Source organism: Pan paniscus, chromosome 6 (assembly GCF_029289425.2).
Source record: "Pan paniscus chromosome 6, NHGRI_mPanPan1-v2.0_pri, whole genome shotgun sequence".
Taxonomy (NCBI): Eukaryota; Metazoa; Chordata; class Mammalia; order Primates; family Hominidae; genus Pan; species Pan paniscus.
In genome coordinates, this window is record NC_073255.2 from 55,408,490 (window position 1) to 55,426,326 (window position 17,837).

The following is a 17,837-nucleotide window of genomic DNA, read 5'->3' on the forward strand; positions in this document are numbered from 1 at the left end:
CAAATCGTCAGTAGCACATCTAGAACCACACCACCCCGATGCCACCAGGGTGGCCTGGTGGCCTCAAGCATGATGTCAGGTGGAGCTCTCTGCACTTTGCTGGCAGCAGATCTTCGCGGAGAGAAGCACGGGGAGGGTGACATGTGGTACAGAGCAGGAACGATGGCTCTGTGCGATAGCGGCAGACAAAGGTTGCCATGGCAAGCCTGCTCGGGAGGTAGGAGGGGATGCTGGTAAGGTCTGACGCTTCTGGCTGCTGATGCCGTGAGCAGAAATGTCCTTTCATCTTCAGTTTTTTTCGAAGCAAAAAATTGTCTTTTCTTCCACAAGAGCTTTAAAACCCAATTAAGAGACCATTTTCCCAGACCACATTTGTCCAGCCTCACAACAACAGTTTGGCGTTTGACTCAGACACCCATCACTGCGCTGACGCCCACAGCTGTGATTACAGCTCTGAGGGTATCAATAATGCAGGCTGGCTCACAGGCTGTCACCAGGCTCCTGTGCTCTTTGGGGCCTCACCAATTACAGACAATCAGCCTTGTCTGCTGAGAAGGGTGAGCTTCCGGTGGCAAACACAGATCCCATTTCTTCCTTTCATCCAGAAAAAAACTGAGTGGATTGGGCTCACAGGAAGATTGTGTTAAAGCGGGGGCTGAGAGATGCCAGGAATATTCCTACCCAAATGCTAAAGACTTATATGGTCTCTCAAAAATGAGGTTGTCTTTAATGAAACGAAAATGCAGCCCATAGTAGCATGCACATCTCTGGACACCAACCCAAGCCTATGGTCAGGGATGAGCTGGTGTAACAGTCATAACTCTGGTTGTCTTTCCTACTAGCCTTGGCTTTAATTCACTTTTGCTGCTATGCATGTTCTACTAACTTTCTGGGACTCAATATCCTCATCCATGAAAAAGATTGTCCATAATCCAATCAATCTTCATAAAGATTTTGAGGATGAAGACAATAACACAAAGCACAAGACATAGGCTAAAACATAGCCAAGCTCATAATTGCTATTCAATGAAAAGTAGCTCTTATTATAATAGACACAGCTTATATTATGAGGGATTGATAAGATTTTTTTGAGGAGTATATAATTAGAGGAATCATCTGCTGAAAAAAATTGAATATGAAATTGTTTTTGTTATAAGATGCAATGACCTAGAAATGCTTCAATTTTTGTTTTGTTCCATTTGGATTTAGTGGGGAGCATAAATGTTAAACATGAATACAGCCAGGAGAGTCCTAGGAGGAAGGTGATCATCTTGGAAGATTGTTGCACTTCATCCTAAAGGGTGTCCTCCAAAATTTTTTTTATAAGAATGGAAAATTTGATGCAACACAAATATCTTAGGTATTATTTATATATTTATATAGATTGTGATGCATCATAGAAAATCATGGAATAATACTTTTTTCAAAGAATATTTAAATAGTGGGAAATGCTCACAATAAAATGATAAGGAAAGCACCATGCAGAAAATCCATACGCGTAGTATCATTTCAATTTTGTTTGTATACATATATTCACATGTAGATACTGAAATAACACAGGGAATATGACAAGAAAGCTCCTGTGTCTTTTCATTTTTACCATGAATGTCCAGTATCTAGGTGGAAAGGGGACTTTTTTTTTTTTTTTGAGACAGGGTCTCACTCTGTCACCCCGACTGGAGTGCAGTGGCGTGATCTCAGCTCACCTCAACATCCACCTCCCGGGTTCAAATGATTCTCCTGCCTCAACCTCCTGAGTAGCTGGGATTACAGGCACATGCCACCATGTCCAGCTAAGTTTTGTATTTTTAGTAGAGATGGGATTTCACTATGTTGGCCAGGCTGGTCTTAAACTCCTGACCTCAAATGATCCACCCACCTTGGCCTCCCAAAGTGTTGGGATTACAGGCGTGAGCCACCGCACCAGGTCCATAATCACATAATCATGTGGAGAAAACCATGAAAAGCTTCCTAAAATATAGAAGATAACAAAAAAGGGAAATATCGAAAGAAAGAGAGAAATCATGGAAGAGGTACCCAATCTGTGGAAAATTGAAGTCCCTGAAAAACAGTGGCGTGGCCCACAATAACTAACATACAGTAGAAGAAAAATCTCCACACTGCACAGAGCTGAGTCTTGAATCAGCAGGGCTCACCAAATGCTAGGGAGGGTCAAAATGAGGGGAACAGTCTGGGTGCAGTGGCTCACTGCTGGATCTGTCCTGCAGACCCTGGCCGATGGAGGAAATGAGTGCTCAGACACAGGTATGCAGTGTAAGAGCAGCTAAGTGACTGCCTGGCTCTAGTGGCCAGAGAGCAGCCCCGAGAAGCTGGAGCAGCTTGCTTTTATTGAGTGCAAGCACAATGCTGAAAACCTGGGGCAAACACAACCTGTAGATAATTAACATTTATTGTTCCCCTTTCAGGGAATGTCACGTGCAAGGATGTTCCAAGGTCAGTTCCTGGACAACTTCTAACAAACATGCTTGACCAAGATAAATTCCCCTACACTCCCTTGTACCTACTCCTTATCCTCTGCCTCAGGGTTATAGAACAGCTGCCTTCAGCTATTCTGCCATGGAGCTTTGCAGAGCCTTCTGACCTTTCAGAAGGCCTGCTCCTTTTCCCTATAGTTTCTCCCACCACTCTGACCGATCTCCTACAGCTCACACCTGTAATCCTAGCACTTTGGGAGGCCAAGGTGGGTGGATCACCTGAGGTCAGGAGTTTGAGACCAGCCTGGGCAAAATGGCAAAACCCTGTCTCTACTACAAATACAAAAATTATCCAGGCATGGTGATGGGCGCCTTGTAATCCCAGCTTCTTGGGAAGCTGAGGCAGGAGAATGGCTTGAACCGGGAGGCAGTGGTTGCAGTGAGCCGAGATCGTGCCACTGCACTCCAGCCTGGGCGACAAGAATGAGACTTCGTCTAAAAACAAGACAAAATAAAAAAAAAAATGAGGGGAACAAATGGAAAAGAAATGGAAAAGTAGACCTTGTCCCGTGTATAAAACTAAAAGAAAAAGTAAGTCGGCCACCAACATCGAGGCCTCTTGTAAAGGGTTAGACCATGCATGCCCTTGCCTGGAATCAAAACCACGCCCTCTGCAGGCACGCAGCTGTCCCACTGGGTCCCTGAGTGCTGCTGCCCTCTGTCCCCTGGAGAATCAGGACTGATGTTCCAGAGGCTAGAAAGCCATCTGGCCCTCACCAAGGCAAAGTGCAGCTGACAGAGCACTGGCTGCGGACAGTGTGCAGTAGCCCCCTCCCCTCGCTGGAAGGGCACCTGTGACAGCCTATCCTTGCTGTGATCTTGGCCAAGGAGGCTTCTCCAGCTGCATACTCACTGACCAGAAGAAAATTGTGCTGGGACTGAAGCATGATTCATTTGCTGAATCATTGCTGAGTCATTGTTGCTGCTACGTAGAATGGTATGGTTCACAGCAACGTATTGAAGCTTTGCTTACAACATAGCTGACGTTTTCTTTTCTTTCTTTTTTTTTTTTCTTGATGGAGTTTCCCTCTCGTCAACCAGGCTGGAGTGCAATGGCAGGGTCTTGGCTCACTGCAACCTCTGCCTCCCAGGTTCAAGCAATTCTCCTCCCAAGTAGCTGGGATTATAGGTGCCCGCCACCACACCTGGATAATTTTTGTATTTTTTAGTAGAGACAGGGTTTCACCATGTTGGCCAGGCTGGTCTCAGACTCCTGACCTCAGGTGATCTGCCTGCCTTGGCCTCACAAAGTGCTGGGATTACAGGCGTGAGCCACTGTGCCTGACATTTCATTTTCCTTAGCTCCCCGTTTAATATCACTTATGTCTGATGGAAAATGAGATAACCAAAGAATGCGAAGGAGGAGCACGTGGAGGGATGACTCTGAGCCTGGCCACAGGGCCTGTGGGTCATGGAGAAGGCAGTCATCAGTCCCGGCATGTGGCCTATTCAGGAATCTGGGTGTCATCCGGATGAATTAGCGTTCACATTTTTTGGCCCAGAGTCTAGGAATAGGCATTATAAGCAAGTTCCCTCCATGACTCTGAAGCACACTGGATGTGGTAGGCACATTAATGCACCCTCATTCCCAGAGATTTCAGGTCTTGGTCCCCAGAATCTGTGACTGTTTCCCTTCCAGGGAAAAGGTGACTTTGCTGATGTGATTAAGTTAAGAACCTTGACTTGAGAGATTATCTCAGATTGTCTGGATGGACCCAATCCAATCATATGTGTCCTTAAAAGTGGAGACCCACTTTCCGATCTTATATGTGGTCACAAGGAGATGCGACCATGAAAGTGTGAAAGGAAAATAAATCTTGGGACCCCCAAATCACTAAGCCAAAGGGAAAAGTCAAGCTGGGAACTGCTTAGGCCAAACCTGCCTCCCATTCTATTCCTAAAAGAGATAGCTACTAAGATAAAAAGCTACATGCCTCCCTCACAAGGAATTTCCTTTTGGATGAAGGACAGACAGAACTCAAAGTCACCCCTCTGCCCACTGAGATAGCTGCACATCTGATGGCCTCCTTTGGAAAGGCTAATCAGAAACTCAAAAGAATGCAACCAATTGTCTCTTATCTACCTATGACCTGAAAGCCCCCTCCCTGCTTTGAATTGTCCCACCTTTCCAGACCAAACCAATGTACATCTTACATCTCATGTCCCCCTAAAATGTATACAACCAAGCTGTGCCCAACCACCTTGGGCACATGTAGTCAGGATCTCTTGAGGCTGTATCACAGGCACGCATCCTTAACTTTGGCAAAATAAACTAAGTTGATTGAGACCCGTCTCAGATATTTGGGGTTTACAAAAGAAAGGTCAGAAAGATGGGACACAGCTGGCTTTGAAAATGGAAATGGGGCTGTGAGCCAAGGAATTTTGGAAGCCTCTAGAAGTCAGAAGAGGCAAGGAAGCAGATTCACCCCTGGAGCCTCCGAGGTGTCAACTTTGGTTTTAGCCCAGTAAGACCCAGGTCAGACTTCTGATGTACAGAACTGTAAGATAATCAGTTTGTCTTATTTTGAGCCACAAAATTTGTCACAACATCAATAGAAACAAATACATAAAATTATCAGTCTTGTTGCTCATTCTCAGGACTGGAAGTGGAGAGACTTGCTTGCTAGTTTCGCGTGGCCACACTGGCCATGTGCTCTGCACAAAGGTGTTCTCCAGTGTGTGCCTCACTGTCCTCATCCACTGAATGGGCCTTCACCAATTCTCAGAGCCTTGTGAAAGACAATATCTGAAAAGGAAGCCCCTTTTTCCCGAAGTTAACAATGCTTTCCTAATGAGAATATCATCTACTTGACATGAGAAAAATGATTAAGGGAGAGTACTGGGTTCAATATAGTTCATATTCCATGCTAGGAAGTTTTTTGTTTTTTTTTTTTAATGCATCAAGTCCAAGTCATCCCAGTGCCATTTGTCCTGCAACCCCAGTGGAATAGAAATTCCATCATGATTGTCTTTTGTCTATCTTGTTTCCTGGTGTAAGCTCTGACACACAGACACTCTCAATAGATACATGTTTCATGAAGAAAATGAATTCAGTTGCTGCATAGAAGCAGCAGCATCTTTAAGTAAATGATTGGTTCAAAGACAAATAGCATTTATAGCCTCTGAAGCCTGGTCACATCTGCCACCTGTGCTGTCCTCCGAGGAATATCACGGGCTCTGAGCCACACAGAGTCTATAGCTGGAAGCCATGGGGCAAGCTACCTAATGTTCTGGACCCTAGTTTCCTCTCCTGTAAAAAGGGCTATTAAAATGTTTCTTCACTTGTAAAAAGGGGTACTAAAATGCATAGTGTTGTTGTGAGAATTAAATGAGTTAATGCCTGGAAAATGCTTAGGCACAGTGGCCGGCGATGGGGAACCCCACACAAACGATAGTTGCTGTAGTTGTTACTTCCACGCACCTGCTGTGAGATAGCGGCTGTGCTACCTACCATAGCTAGGGGCCTGGGGAACTGAGTGCCCTGCCCTGGGGAAGCAAGTGAAAGACAGCACTGGGATCCTAATCCAGATCCTGCCAATCCCAAAGCCAGCATTTTCCCAAGAGCTCGGTTTTGTTTATTCTCCAGGAGAAATTTGAGGAACTAACAAGAAACATGAGCGCCTCTTTCCCCACCTGTGGCTACAGTCCTGTGCAGAGCCCATGCATCCCAAAAGTGGCCCTCACAGCTCCCACCTTACCTGGATCACTCCTCCCCCTTCTCCAGCTTTCTCATTCAAAAATGCCTTTGGTAGTTCCAGCATCTTCCCGAGCCAGTCCATCATCACAGTCTCCAGCTCTGTGCATGCTGGGCTTGCCGCCTGTGGTGGGGGAAGGGAAGGGATTAACCGAGGGCCAGGCATTGCAGAATTTGGGGAGCAGCAGTAACAAGGGGATTTAACCTTCCACTAAAGCCCAGATTAAAATCACCCAATCTCAGATGTGATTCAAAGGCCTGAAGGCTGTTTGACCTAGAATCATGCAAGGAGAGCGGTTGGGAAGGAACATACGGGCCACCATAATGAACCTTACTCCACTGAGCCTCACTGCATGGGCACTGCGGGCTTGCTAGTATATTCATTTGTTCACTCACAGAAGGGTCCAGAAAGCCCACTGGTGGACTTTCCTCCGTAGTCACAAATGAAGGGAATGAGAAAGTGGGCGCTGGGCAGCTGTCACCCTCTGGGCATCCCGAGAAGCCATTGATCTTGTCTTTTAAACTCCCAGTGACTTTTCTCTGTGAACTCTCCCCTCTCTCTGAACAGGCTGGTCTTGAGCCCCATCCAAAGGTGGATTGAGCCTCCACCTTCTTAAAAGTCTCCACCATAAGGGGTCCAAGATGTTCTCGTGCCTAGATGTGCACAGCAACATCCCGATGCGTCACCAGTAAGATCTAAGTGAGAAGAGTCCATTCTCCCTTCTGGTCAGCCCCATCCTGCTGGGTTCTACCTGAGCCTGGCCAAGCCCAGCTCTACCAGGAGCCTATGCTCTCTGCTAGGGACGAGGTATCAGGCAACGCAGCCTGAGAGATAGTGAGGCACTCCCTTCAAGGCCTGAGGGCAATCAGACTGTCCCAGAATGAGCAGATAGAGATGGATGCCAAGTACCTCTGCGGGACAGAATGGATTTGGACCAGCAGAGCTAAATGAAATCTGCTGCAATATCCAGTGATAGAAAATGCTCTTTAGGAGAGGGTGTGCTCAGCCCAGGCCAGCCCTGCCCAGCAGAGAGGGAGGCCCCAGTGCCTGGCAGAGGAGCAGCACAGACACTGAAGAGCCCATCTGTGGGCTCTTCAGCCCTGCCTGTGGGGCCCATGATGCCTGCTCACCCGGCAACTTCCAGTGCCCCAGCCCAGAGAAGAGCAAGTGCCAGGCTGGTGAAGCAGAGGTGGCTCAGCTGGGCCCTGTGGCTCAGTGCTGCAAATTCCTAATTGACAGCTCCTTTGCACATCACAGCATGCCACATAGACCGATGCCCACAAGTCCACCTGGCTCCAAGCCACAGACAAGGTGAGTGCTCTGGACCCCGAAGGCCAAGGACAGCCCCTGGCTTTTGAGGAACTCCCCAGGGTGCAGCAGCCCTCGGACACTGGCCATCAGCAGGCAGCTCTACCTCCAAGCTCTCTGCATTTGGGAGGAATGCATCTTTCCTGTAATCTGTGCCTGGAGCACAGAGTCACGGACAGAGCCAGCCCTGCCTACCGTTCTTCTGAGTAGGGACTTTTTTAGGCATTTTACCTCCAGATAGGGTGGGACTGGTGGTTTGCAGGCAGGAGCTAGGCCCTTTTCCAGAGACCCCCCTGCTCCAAGACTCTGGACACATCTGATAGGCTGGTTGGAGCCTCTCCCCGGGCAGCAGCCCTGGTGGAGAACAGATGGAATGAGACAGGGGCAGTCGCGGTTCTCAAGCTTTGGAGGATATAGAAATTCTCTGAGCTGCTTGGAGAAATGCAGATTCCCAGGCTCGAGCTGCAGAAACTCTGGGCCCCAGACCATGATGTTAGTTCATACCAAGTGCTTCCAACACAGCCTGTGCAGAATGGGCTTTGAGTTGTTGAGACTTTCTCTGTTCTCAATCGCTACTTTCTCAGAGGCACTCTCTCTGGGCTGAATCCTTTCTCCTCCCTGCAACAGTAGCCCGTCTGCCCACAGACAGCACCGCCATCTGCTCAGGTCCCTTGTGCATAGGTACCGTGTCCCCACCCCGGGATCCCACCACAGCCAGGACCCCTTCCCGAGGTGCATCCGGACACTCACCCAGGAGAAGCCGATGCAGCCAATGGCCCCGCACAGCATGTCCGCAAGCATGGCCGGGTACGAGCTGGCAGTGGGGAAGTAGGCGAAGAAGTAGGGGCTGTGCCAGTGCGTCACCTGCATGGGAGGACAGAGCAGCTGCTGAGGAGTGAGGAAAGCCAGGCCTCAAGAGAGCGGGGGACCCAGGTACCCCCATGGCTCCCAGCTGCCAGATGCAGCCAGACCCAGAGTTAGGTGAGTGCAGTTCCCCAAATGTCAGCCATCCCATTACCTTCCTCCATTATTTCGGAGCATTTACACATCACCTTACTGTCCCCACTCCCTTTAAACCAGCTCCCTTTTTGACACTGGAATGTATTTGCTAGCTCAGAAGGAAAAGTTCTATCTCCAAAATAAAGTGGAAAATCCTTATCATTTTCCATAACAAAAGAAGTCTCAAAAAACCACACTGTGCTTCAAGTTCTTGCTCCGGTGCTCTCGTCAGTGAAGGCGCTGCCCCAAGGCTGATCTCTTTGTGCCAAAAGCTTAGTTTTCCTAAAACTACGCTAAAAAATAAAGTCTCCATTAAAAAAAAAAAAAAAAACAAGCTCTGGATTTTCGAGGTTTCTTCAGTCAAGCCACAAACATGCATCTGGTCTTCCCGCTGCCCCTGGCTCTTCTAGAGGAGCTGAGGCCTTCCCTCCAGCCAAGCAGCTGGATCACCCCGCAGATGTCTCGCCTCTGCTGTCCCTCAGCCTGGCCACTGTCCCTTGCCATTTGCCCTGGCTAGGGGCATCCCACCTTTCTCCAGCCCATAAGGTGAACACCTGCCACTCCCTGGGTGAGGCACAGAGGAAAAGCTCATGTGGGCCAGGGAGGAGATCCATAAGGGGTAGTGACAGCTCCATGTGGTATGCTTGGGGACACGGGGTTCCAGGATCCAGGAGGCAAGGGTTGTGGTGGACACCCAGGCAGGGAACATTTAGCAATGGTAACAAGGAGCCAGCCTCAAACATCTTGGAGTCTGGGAGGACGATCAGGGGAGGACAGAGAAGGAGCAGGTATAGCCTAGTCTTTGGGTCTTTAATTTGTTCCTGCCAATGCGGTACCTGCCCTGAAGGAACAGAATAAAGTCCTAAAGCCCTCAGGACAACCCTCAGCCCCTGTGCATGGAGAAGGTATAGAAATTGCCATTCAGACCCCTCTCAGGCTGTGACCATGCACTGGTTTCTGAGAGACATTGCCCCGTTCCGCATTGTGCCCTGCTGGTGCTCCATGTCCATCCTGCCTGTGGGAATAGCATGGTGTTGGGAGCACCCCTGGACTGCAAGTCCAGCAGGAACCCTGATTTGCTGGGTTACCCCAGACAACTGACTGCACCTCTCTGGGCCCTGTCATCCCCTCAGATAAAATGAAAGCACGTGCTCTGATGCTTCCTCCAGGTCTGGCTCAGAATCCCAGCAGCAGAGGATATGCTCTATCGGGCTTGGCTGCTCTGCTCTGAATGTGAGTATCTGCACACCATTCGTGTCGAAATCCTAACCCCCAAAGTGATGGCATTAAGGGACAGCGTCTTTGGGAGGTGATTAGGGCATGAGGGTGGGGTCCCCTTAATAAGATTAGTGCCCCCCAACAGTGGGATTAGTGCCCTCATAAGAAAAGGCAGAGAGCTGGCTACCTCTTGGTTACGTGAGTACACACTGGGAAGATGGCTGTCTGTAAACCAGGAAGAGAGTCCTCACCTGAACCTAATATCTTGATCTCAGACTTCCTGTCTCTAGAACTGTGAGAAATCAATGTTGTTTAAGCCCCCAGTCTACGTCCTTTGATATAGCAGTCCAAGCTAAGATATCTGTAAGATATCTCTTACAATCTGGGAAGAGATGCAAACATTTATTTCTCGATAGCACTCATCGTTAAATATATGTTGTCTAAGATGTAGCATGAGCAATCCCTCCGATTGTGAAGGCAGCCAACTGAAAGAGCTCACCAAGAACTAGGAGTGTTCAGTAAGGTTTATTTAACAACCACGGCCACCCCAAGTCTGCCAGGGCTTGGGGAGTGGTGGAGAGAGGGAGCTAACACAGTCTAGGCTTGGGGGCTCAGGTGTGGGAGGTTGGTGATGAGGCTGAGAGGCCGAGAGGAGCTGCACAGGCTGTGATGCCTTCAGCACAGCAGGTCCAGGCCCACGACACTTTTAGGGGCTGAAAAAATGCTTAAATTTCTTCTGTAATCAGGAGGAAAAAACAGTGAACTTTCAGGTTAAAGAAAAAAAATCGATGTTAATATATTCATCTTTATGCCAATGCATTTGTAAAGCATAATTTTCCATATTTCTAGGGAGGAAGGAGCCGACAAAGACAAAGCGCCCGGCGCCCAGGAGAGTTTAAGAGCAGCCCTGCAGCTGACTAGCCCCTCAGCACCTGGAGGGCCCACGTGCCTTTGTCTCTCTCCCCTTCCTGTGGCCTCTGGGCTGGAAAAGGACAGAAGCGATTCTTGATTAGGGACAGATGTATGCTCTTTTGCTTCACTGTCCGCTGATATTCACAGCAACTTTTGAGATGGCTGCGCCTGCACTTGCTCCGCTCACGGCTCGAGAGCTCACCTGGTTTCCTGCGATCACACAGCCAGCAGTTCGTGGGCTGCAGCTCCCACCCAGGGACCTTGCCCAACGCCTGTGCATTTCCCAGCTCAGCTCTGCGCAGTGAATGCCCCCATAGAAAGAAGCAGAAAGACTTCAGATCCTCCCTTACTCTCCTGTACTCCCCACTGCCTGACATTTAGCCACATCTCTCCCAAAGGGTTTTATGCTGAACAGCTTAGTGTATTTGCACAATTTCTAGAAGAACCTGAATCCTGTTCTTTGCTCAAAGCATAAATGCCAGGTGAGAATCCCCTGGAAGAAGAAATGTGAGCAGTGTGGTGAGAGAGGCGCTCAGCTACTGAGAAACCGGTCCCTGAGGTCCAGGGCCTGAGGCCTAGTCTCAACCCATGATCAGTGGACTGTAACCTTGGCTGACCTTATGCCTTCCCAGGGCCTTGGCATTCTGTCTGGATTGAGGGAGTGGGTCTTGATGGTCCCAGACCCCTCTTCTGTGAAAATCACATGTCGTTGCTCACAGGCCTTACAACCACAGACATGCTGGGTTGCGGCAGCGATCAACCAGTGGAGCCCATGGAGATTTTCCCTGCCTGGACTCTGCACATTGTTGCATGGAAGGGCAGGTTTGGCCACCCTCATAAACATTCCTGATCTAGAAACTGGCCGGGCTGCAACTCCCACCCAGACCCTGACTAGGCCAGAGCCACTTTAACCAACAGGCTTTTAGGTGAACTCCTTGGCAGAGAAAATCTACTGTGGAAGCATAAAGCTGAAGGGAAGTTTCTCTGAGCTCCAACTCCGCTGCCCTGTGAGTGAGTATCGGAGACAGCAGCCAGTCCCGTTGATTTCTGCCCTCTGTGTACCCCAGGCCTACTGGCTTCAGAGAAAAAGGGCTGCCTTGGTGGGCAGCACCACGCTGCCCACTCTCAAATAAACTAAATAAAACGTTTCTTCCACATATGCTAATTACCCATTGCTAAACCCAAGGATGGTGGAAGTGTGCTTTATTTGGGGCAATTGACTTATTTGAAAGCAGCCACCAGTGTCTTGCTTCCTAATGTATATGAGGACACGCTCTATGTACCGAGTGTCTCTGGGCAGGGACTGAGTCTCAGGGGACCTGGGGGAAAGAGCCTCACTGCCCTTGGATTTGGATTTTAATCCTGACTTCATTGTGTACTAGCTGTGTGACCTGAGGTGGACCACCTAACCTCTCTGAGCCTCAGTTTCCTCAATTGTAAAATAGAAATGACAAAAGTTTCTCTCCAACCTGACTGCCATAGGGATTCCTTGAAACAACGCACATGAATTGCTCAGAGCCAAGTAGGGGCTATGTGAGTTGTAGCCCTCTTGTTTTCTGACCTTGGATACACACTTACCCCAGGCATGATTATCTTCTCAACATCGTTGATGATGTCCTCAAACGTGTCTGGCTCCTGAGGGGCAGCGGCAGGGATCAGCGGCCGCAGGTACCCGGGCTCCACGTCAGGGTAGACCTGGCGTCCCTCAATGCCTTCCATGTAGTTGGCCACGTAATCCACCATCTCCTTCCCTCTCCTTCGGAATTCACTTGCGTTCATGGTGTCTGGGCTCTGTCAGAGGTGAAAACTGCAGAAAGAAAATGATTCAGTGAGCAAATTTTGCAACCTCTGAACTGGAAGGCGGGGATACCAAGCAAGCCGTGGGTAGGGACACCTGGGCAGTGACTGCATGCCCTGGAGGCCACTTGGATCCCAAGTAAGGGGCGCTTTCCCTCCATGTCTGTAGGAGGTAGAAACGGCACTGGATTTGGGACTGAGGCAAAAGCTGCTTCTCCTCTTCACCAGCTATTCAACTGGGAACAACACAATGTCACTTTATTTCAATAGACTAGAAGCACACATTTATTTTCATGATCGATTCCAACTTTAATGACAAACACTGGTCCAAGTCCTGCCTCTGCCCTTACCTGCCTTTGAAAGAGACAAGCTTGCCCCTTAGAGCCCCTCTCCTCATCTGGGAAATGAAGACTGTGATGCTGACCTCTCAGGAGGGCATGAAGGCACAGTCACACAATGCACACAAGCCTCAGCTCAGAGCCTGGGGCAGCACACCCCCTCAAAGTTAGTCTTCTTCTCTCCTCTTGATTCTGTCACAGATGGAACTGCACCTTTACGCACCATCTGCTTTTTAAAACTAATGCTCTCCTCCCTCTTTGCATAAGTAATATGCAGGCAATTCTCATTATTGCTGGTAGCTGTGTTCTATCTACAACAGTTGCCATGGCCATAAACTCTGAATTAGTGAATACTGAACCATTTCTTCTAGGGGAAATACAATTTCCTGAAGCATGATCCCAATATTTTTGTCAACAAATCAATACATAAACTTTTCATGTGTTTTTAAGAGACACTTTATTTAATATATATTGATTCATGAACATTGGACTCACAGCCAACAGCACTGTAACTCCTGTCTGGGGAAGCTTCTCTAACACATATATTTTCTCTATAAGGCACGTCTTGTGCATAGGATGGCTAGACAGCACTTCTGCACCACATTTGGGGGTCATTTTAAACAGCAAAATCACCAAGAAGAAAAACATAAAAATGTGAAGGATGTGGCACTGAATAGACAGAGAGAAGGACACGTTTACATTATGAGAGCTGAAGCAAGAAGGTAGTGTGTCCCTTTGTTCAGCCTCAGCTGGGAACATACGCATTGGACAAGCACATTCTCCACTACGCTACACATATGTACGTCCCTGAGTGGTCTCAAAAGCACCATGAGTATTGATATTTATTGACATTGGGGGTTACAAATGAATTTTAGCAAGTAGGAGAATTTGCATAGGTGGAATATGTGAATAAGAATCAATTGTATTTTCAAAACAGGACAGTGAACAACACAAAGAAAAAGATAAGCCTAAAATCCCACAACCCAAAATTCTGGCACATGTCTTTCTAGAATTTTTATTTTACTTTATTTTATGTGTTTATTTTTTTGAAACGGAGTTTTGCTCTTGTCACCCAGGCTAAAGTGCAATGGCACGATCTCGGCTCACTGCAACCTCTGCCTCCCGGGTTCAAGTGATTCTCCTGCCTCAGTCTCCTGAGTAGCTGGGATTATAAGCACCCACCACTATGCCCAGCTAATTTTTGTATTTTTAGTAGAGGCGGGGTTTCACCACGTTGGCCAGGCTGGTCTCAAACCCCTGACCTCTGGTGATCCACCAGCCTCGGCCTCTCAAAGTGCTGGGATTACAGGCACGAGCCACTGCTCCCAGCCTCTAGAATATTTTCTATTTATGAGAGACAATTGCATGCTAGGGATGGACTCACAGCCAACAGCACTGTAATTCCTGTCTGGGGAAGCTTCTCTAACACATGTATTTTCTCCATAAGGCACGTCTTCTGCATAGGATGGCACAAGGAAAATGCATAGGGATGCATTTTCAAATCTTTTTCATACTCCAAAGTTTTGCAGATGAGGAAATGGAAGCTCAGAGAGGCAATGTGACATGCCCAAGATCACATGACCAGTAATTGCAGAAATAGGATTCAAATTTATAGCTGGCTCCAGGACAAATTTAAGATAAATTTTCCCATGGGAGTTAAGTGCTTAGGAATACTCTAAATTCACTGTTATTAGCAATGGTGATGACCTTACTATCAGCTTCCAGCACTTCTCTACTTTCCCCATTGTCCATGCTGGGATTTTTAACAATTTTTGTGAGGTTAAAGGTGGTAAAGAAAAATTGTTCACCAGACACTTGTTAAAAGTGACAAGACAGATTTTACTCAAGACCACTGCAATAGGGATAGAATGTTGCAAAAAGGGAGGGACTGAACTCAATTCCAAAAACAACAGGGGCACATAGGGACTTACAGCCAACGGTCAGGTGAGAGGGTCCCTGGGTGGAAAATTACTAAGAGGAACTTGGGTAAGTATCAAGGGTGGAGGGGAAAAAGGAACTCTGGATGAGATACCAAAAGTGGAAGCACATGAGCCTGATTGGACATCAAAGTTGTGCCCAGAAAGCCAAGGAGGAGACTTGGCTAAGCTCTTCCCTCTTGGGCCAGAGGAGCTTGGCTGATGTTTGGTCAAGGTACTTTGACAAAGGTAAACCTGCTAGAATGTGCTTTTCCTTCCATTGGCATTCTCTCTAACATTTTTACTTCCATGTTCTCTGTTAAATGAACAGTTACAGAAGTTTTTATGTCATTTCAAGGCTTATTAGATCCAGCCCCCATGTTAAAGCTATTGTTTGAGGATGCATTTCTCAGCTAGTGAGTGCTTGAGTGGCAGTGATTGAGACGTAAGATTAGACTCTAGATTATAGCAACAGCAAATGCCAAACTAACAAGCATGAGAACAACCACAATGACTGTCTGAAGTTCTGTTGCACCTTTGTGCTTCTTAAGCCAACGACCAAGGAGTGTCCTGTTCACCAGCAAAACATCATGGCCATGTGCTAAAGCAGCCAGCTTACAATTCCTTGGGGCCTGCAGGCTTTGAAATTAGTTTTTAGTTTGAAGTGACTGTTTTTTTTTAATTTTGCACATACAGTGAAACTTGGTTTTCACCTCAAGTGGAAGTATTTCAAATTAATATGACTCAAATTTTTAACTCAGATGGTATCACACTGCAGATCTTTTTGCTAGCCTGTTTTTCTTTACTAATTTCTAAGTACATTTCTCATGTTGATAAATACTTTTTCTTTTTTTTTTTTTTTTTTTTTTGAGACGGAGTCTTGCTCTGTCACCCAGGCTAGAGTGCAGTGGTGCGATCTTGGCTCACGGCAACCTCTGCCTCCCAGGTTCAAGTGATTCTCCTGCCTCAGCCTCCCGAGTAGCTGGGACTACAGGGCATGGTGGCACACACCTGGCTAATTTTTTTTTTGTATTTTTAGTAGAGACAGGATTTCGCCATGTTGGTCAGGCTGGTCTTGAACTCCTGATCTCAAGTGTTCTGTCTGCCTTGGCCTTCCAAAGTGCTGGGATTGCAGGCATGAGCCACCGCACCTGCCCAATAAATACTTTTCTATTGTGTGATTTCTCACAAGTATTTCACAATGTGAATGTACCATATTCACAACATGTACCTCTATTGTTGAGCATCCATATTATTTCCAATTTTCACCCACATAGTGGGAAGCATTGGTGTATCCCAGTGGCCAACACTCCAAGACCGAGAGCCAAAGAAAGGACTGCGAGTCACACCCTGATTCTATGTATTAGCTATCATAATTGCATGTATTAGCTATTATAATAGCATGTATTAGCTGTACAACCCAGCGTAAATTGCTGCCATGCTAAACCTCATTTTCTTTAACTGGCAACAAAAATCGTGACAATAATAGTATAGGTACACCCCGTTTTATTGCATTTTTTACAAATAGAAGGTTTGTGACAACCCTGAATCCAGCAAGTCTATAGGCACAATGTTTCCAAAAGCATGTGCTCACTCAATGACTCTGTGTTACATTTCAGAAACTTTTGTAATATTTCAAACCATTTCATTATTATTAATCTGTTATAGTGATCTATGGTCAGCAATCTTTGATGTTACTATTGTAATTGTTTTGGGACAGCATGGACCACACCCACATGATGGTCAACTTAATAAATTTGTGTCTGACTGAACCACTGACCCGTTATTCGCCTGTCTTCCTTCCTTTCCTTGGGCCTCCCTGTTCTCTAAGATGTGACAATATTGAAATTAGGTCAGTTAGTAACCCTGCAAAGGCCTCTAAGTATTCAAGTGACAAGAAGAGTAGGTAGTATGTCTCTCACTTTAAATCAAAAGCTAGAAATGATTCAGCTGAGTGAGGAAGGCATGTCAAAAGTTGAGCCAGGTCAAAAGTGAAGCCAAACAGTTATCCAGGCTATGAAAGCAATGGAAAAGTTATTGAAGGAAATTAGAAGTATAACTCCAGTGAGCACATGAATGCTAAGCAAAATAGCCTTATTTCTGATATGGAGAGTGTTTTAATGGTCTGAATTGAAGGTCAAACCAGCCACAACATTTCCTTAAGCCAAAGCCCAATCCAGAGTAAGGTCTTAACTGCCTTCAATTCTATGAAGACTGAGAGAGGTGAGAAAGTTGCAGAAAAATGCCTGAAGTTAGCAGAGTTTTTTTCATGAGGTTTATGGAAAGAAGCTGTCTCCATTACATAGAAGTGCAAGGTGAAACAGCAAGAGCCAGTGGAGAAGCTGCAGCAAGTTATCCAGAAGATCCAGCAAAGATAATCCATGAAGGTGGCTACGGTAAACCATAGATTTTCAATATAGACATCATAGCCTTCTATTGGAACAAGAAGCCCTCTAGGGCTTTCATAGCCAGAGAGGAGAAGTCAATGCCCGGCTTCAAAACTTCAAAGCACAGGCTGACTCTCAAAGGGGGTAACACAGCTAGTGACTTTAAGTTGCAGCCTATGCTTACTTATTATTCTGAAAATCCTAGGGCCCTTAAAAACTATGCCAAATCTACTCTTCCTGTGCTTTATAAATGGAACAACAAAGCCTGGATGACAGCACATCTGTTTACAGCATGGTTTACTGAATATTTGAAGACTATTGTTGAGAGATACTTCTCAGAAGGAAAGATTCCTTTCAAAAATATTACTGCTCATTGACAATGCACCTGGTCACTCAAGAGCAAGATGTACAAGGAGATTAATGTTTTCATTCCTGCTAACTCGACATCCATTCTACAGTCCATTGATCAAAGAGTAATTTAGACTTTCAAGTCTTATTAAGAAATGCATTTCATAAGGCTGCATCTGCCATAGATAGTCATTCCTCTGATGAACTTCAGCAAAGTAAATTGAAAACCTTTTGGAAAGAATTTACTATTCTAGATGCCATTAAGAACATTTGTGGGCCGGGTGCAGTGGCTCACTCCTGTAATCCCAGCACTTTGGGAGGCCGAGGCGGGTGGATCACGAGGTCAGGAGATCGAGACCATCCTGGCTAACACGGTGAAACCCCATCTGTACTAAAAATACAAAAAAAATTAGCCAGGTGTGGT

At 46.8% G+C, this 17,837-nt stretch overlaps 1 protein-coding gene and 1 long non-coding RNA gene across 5 annotated transcripts in view; one reads left to right on the forward strand and one right to left on the reverse strand.

Annotated features, from left to right (window-relative positions):
* Positions 1 to 17,837, reverse strand: part of DDC (dopa decarboxylase) — a 100,570-nt gene that overhangs the window by 71,085 nt on the left and 11,648 nt on the right. For 3 of the 4 annotated variants that reach the window (XM_057302876.2, XM_003810535.4, XM_057302877.1), the window contains exons 2-4: positions 12,206 to 12,434; positions 8,249 to 8,362; positions 6,194 to 6,313 (exon numbers count right to left, since the gene is read on the reverse strand). In XM_057302876.2, coding sequence (XP_057158859.1) covers positions 6,194 to 6,313; positions 8,249 to 8,362; positions 12,206 to 12,406 — 435 coding nt within the window. In that variant the 5' untranslated portion in view covers positions 12,407 to 12,434. Of the gene's footprint in view, positions 1 to 6,193; positions 6,314 to 7,729; positions 7,853 to 8,248; positions 8,363 to 12,205; positions 12,435 to 17,837 lie in introns of all 4 variants that reach the window. The other variant, XM_055115942.2, reaches the window with a different exon arrangement.
* On the forward strand, positions 94 to 11,783 carry LOC130541701 (uncharacterized). Its single transcript, XR_008955794.1, has 5 exons — positions 94 to 217; positions 7,448 to 7,501; positions 8,165 to 8,479; positions 9,667 to 9,730; positions 10,565 to 11,783. It is a non-coding gene; the product is annotated as an uncharacterized LOC130541701 (long non-coding RNA).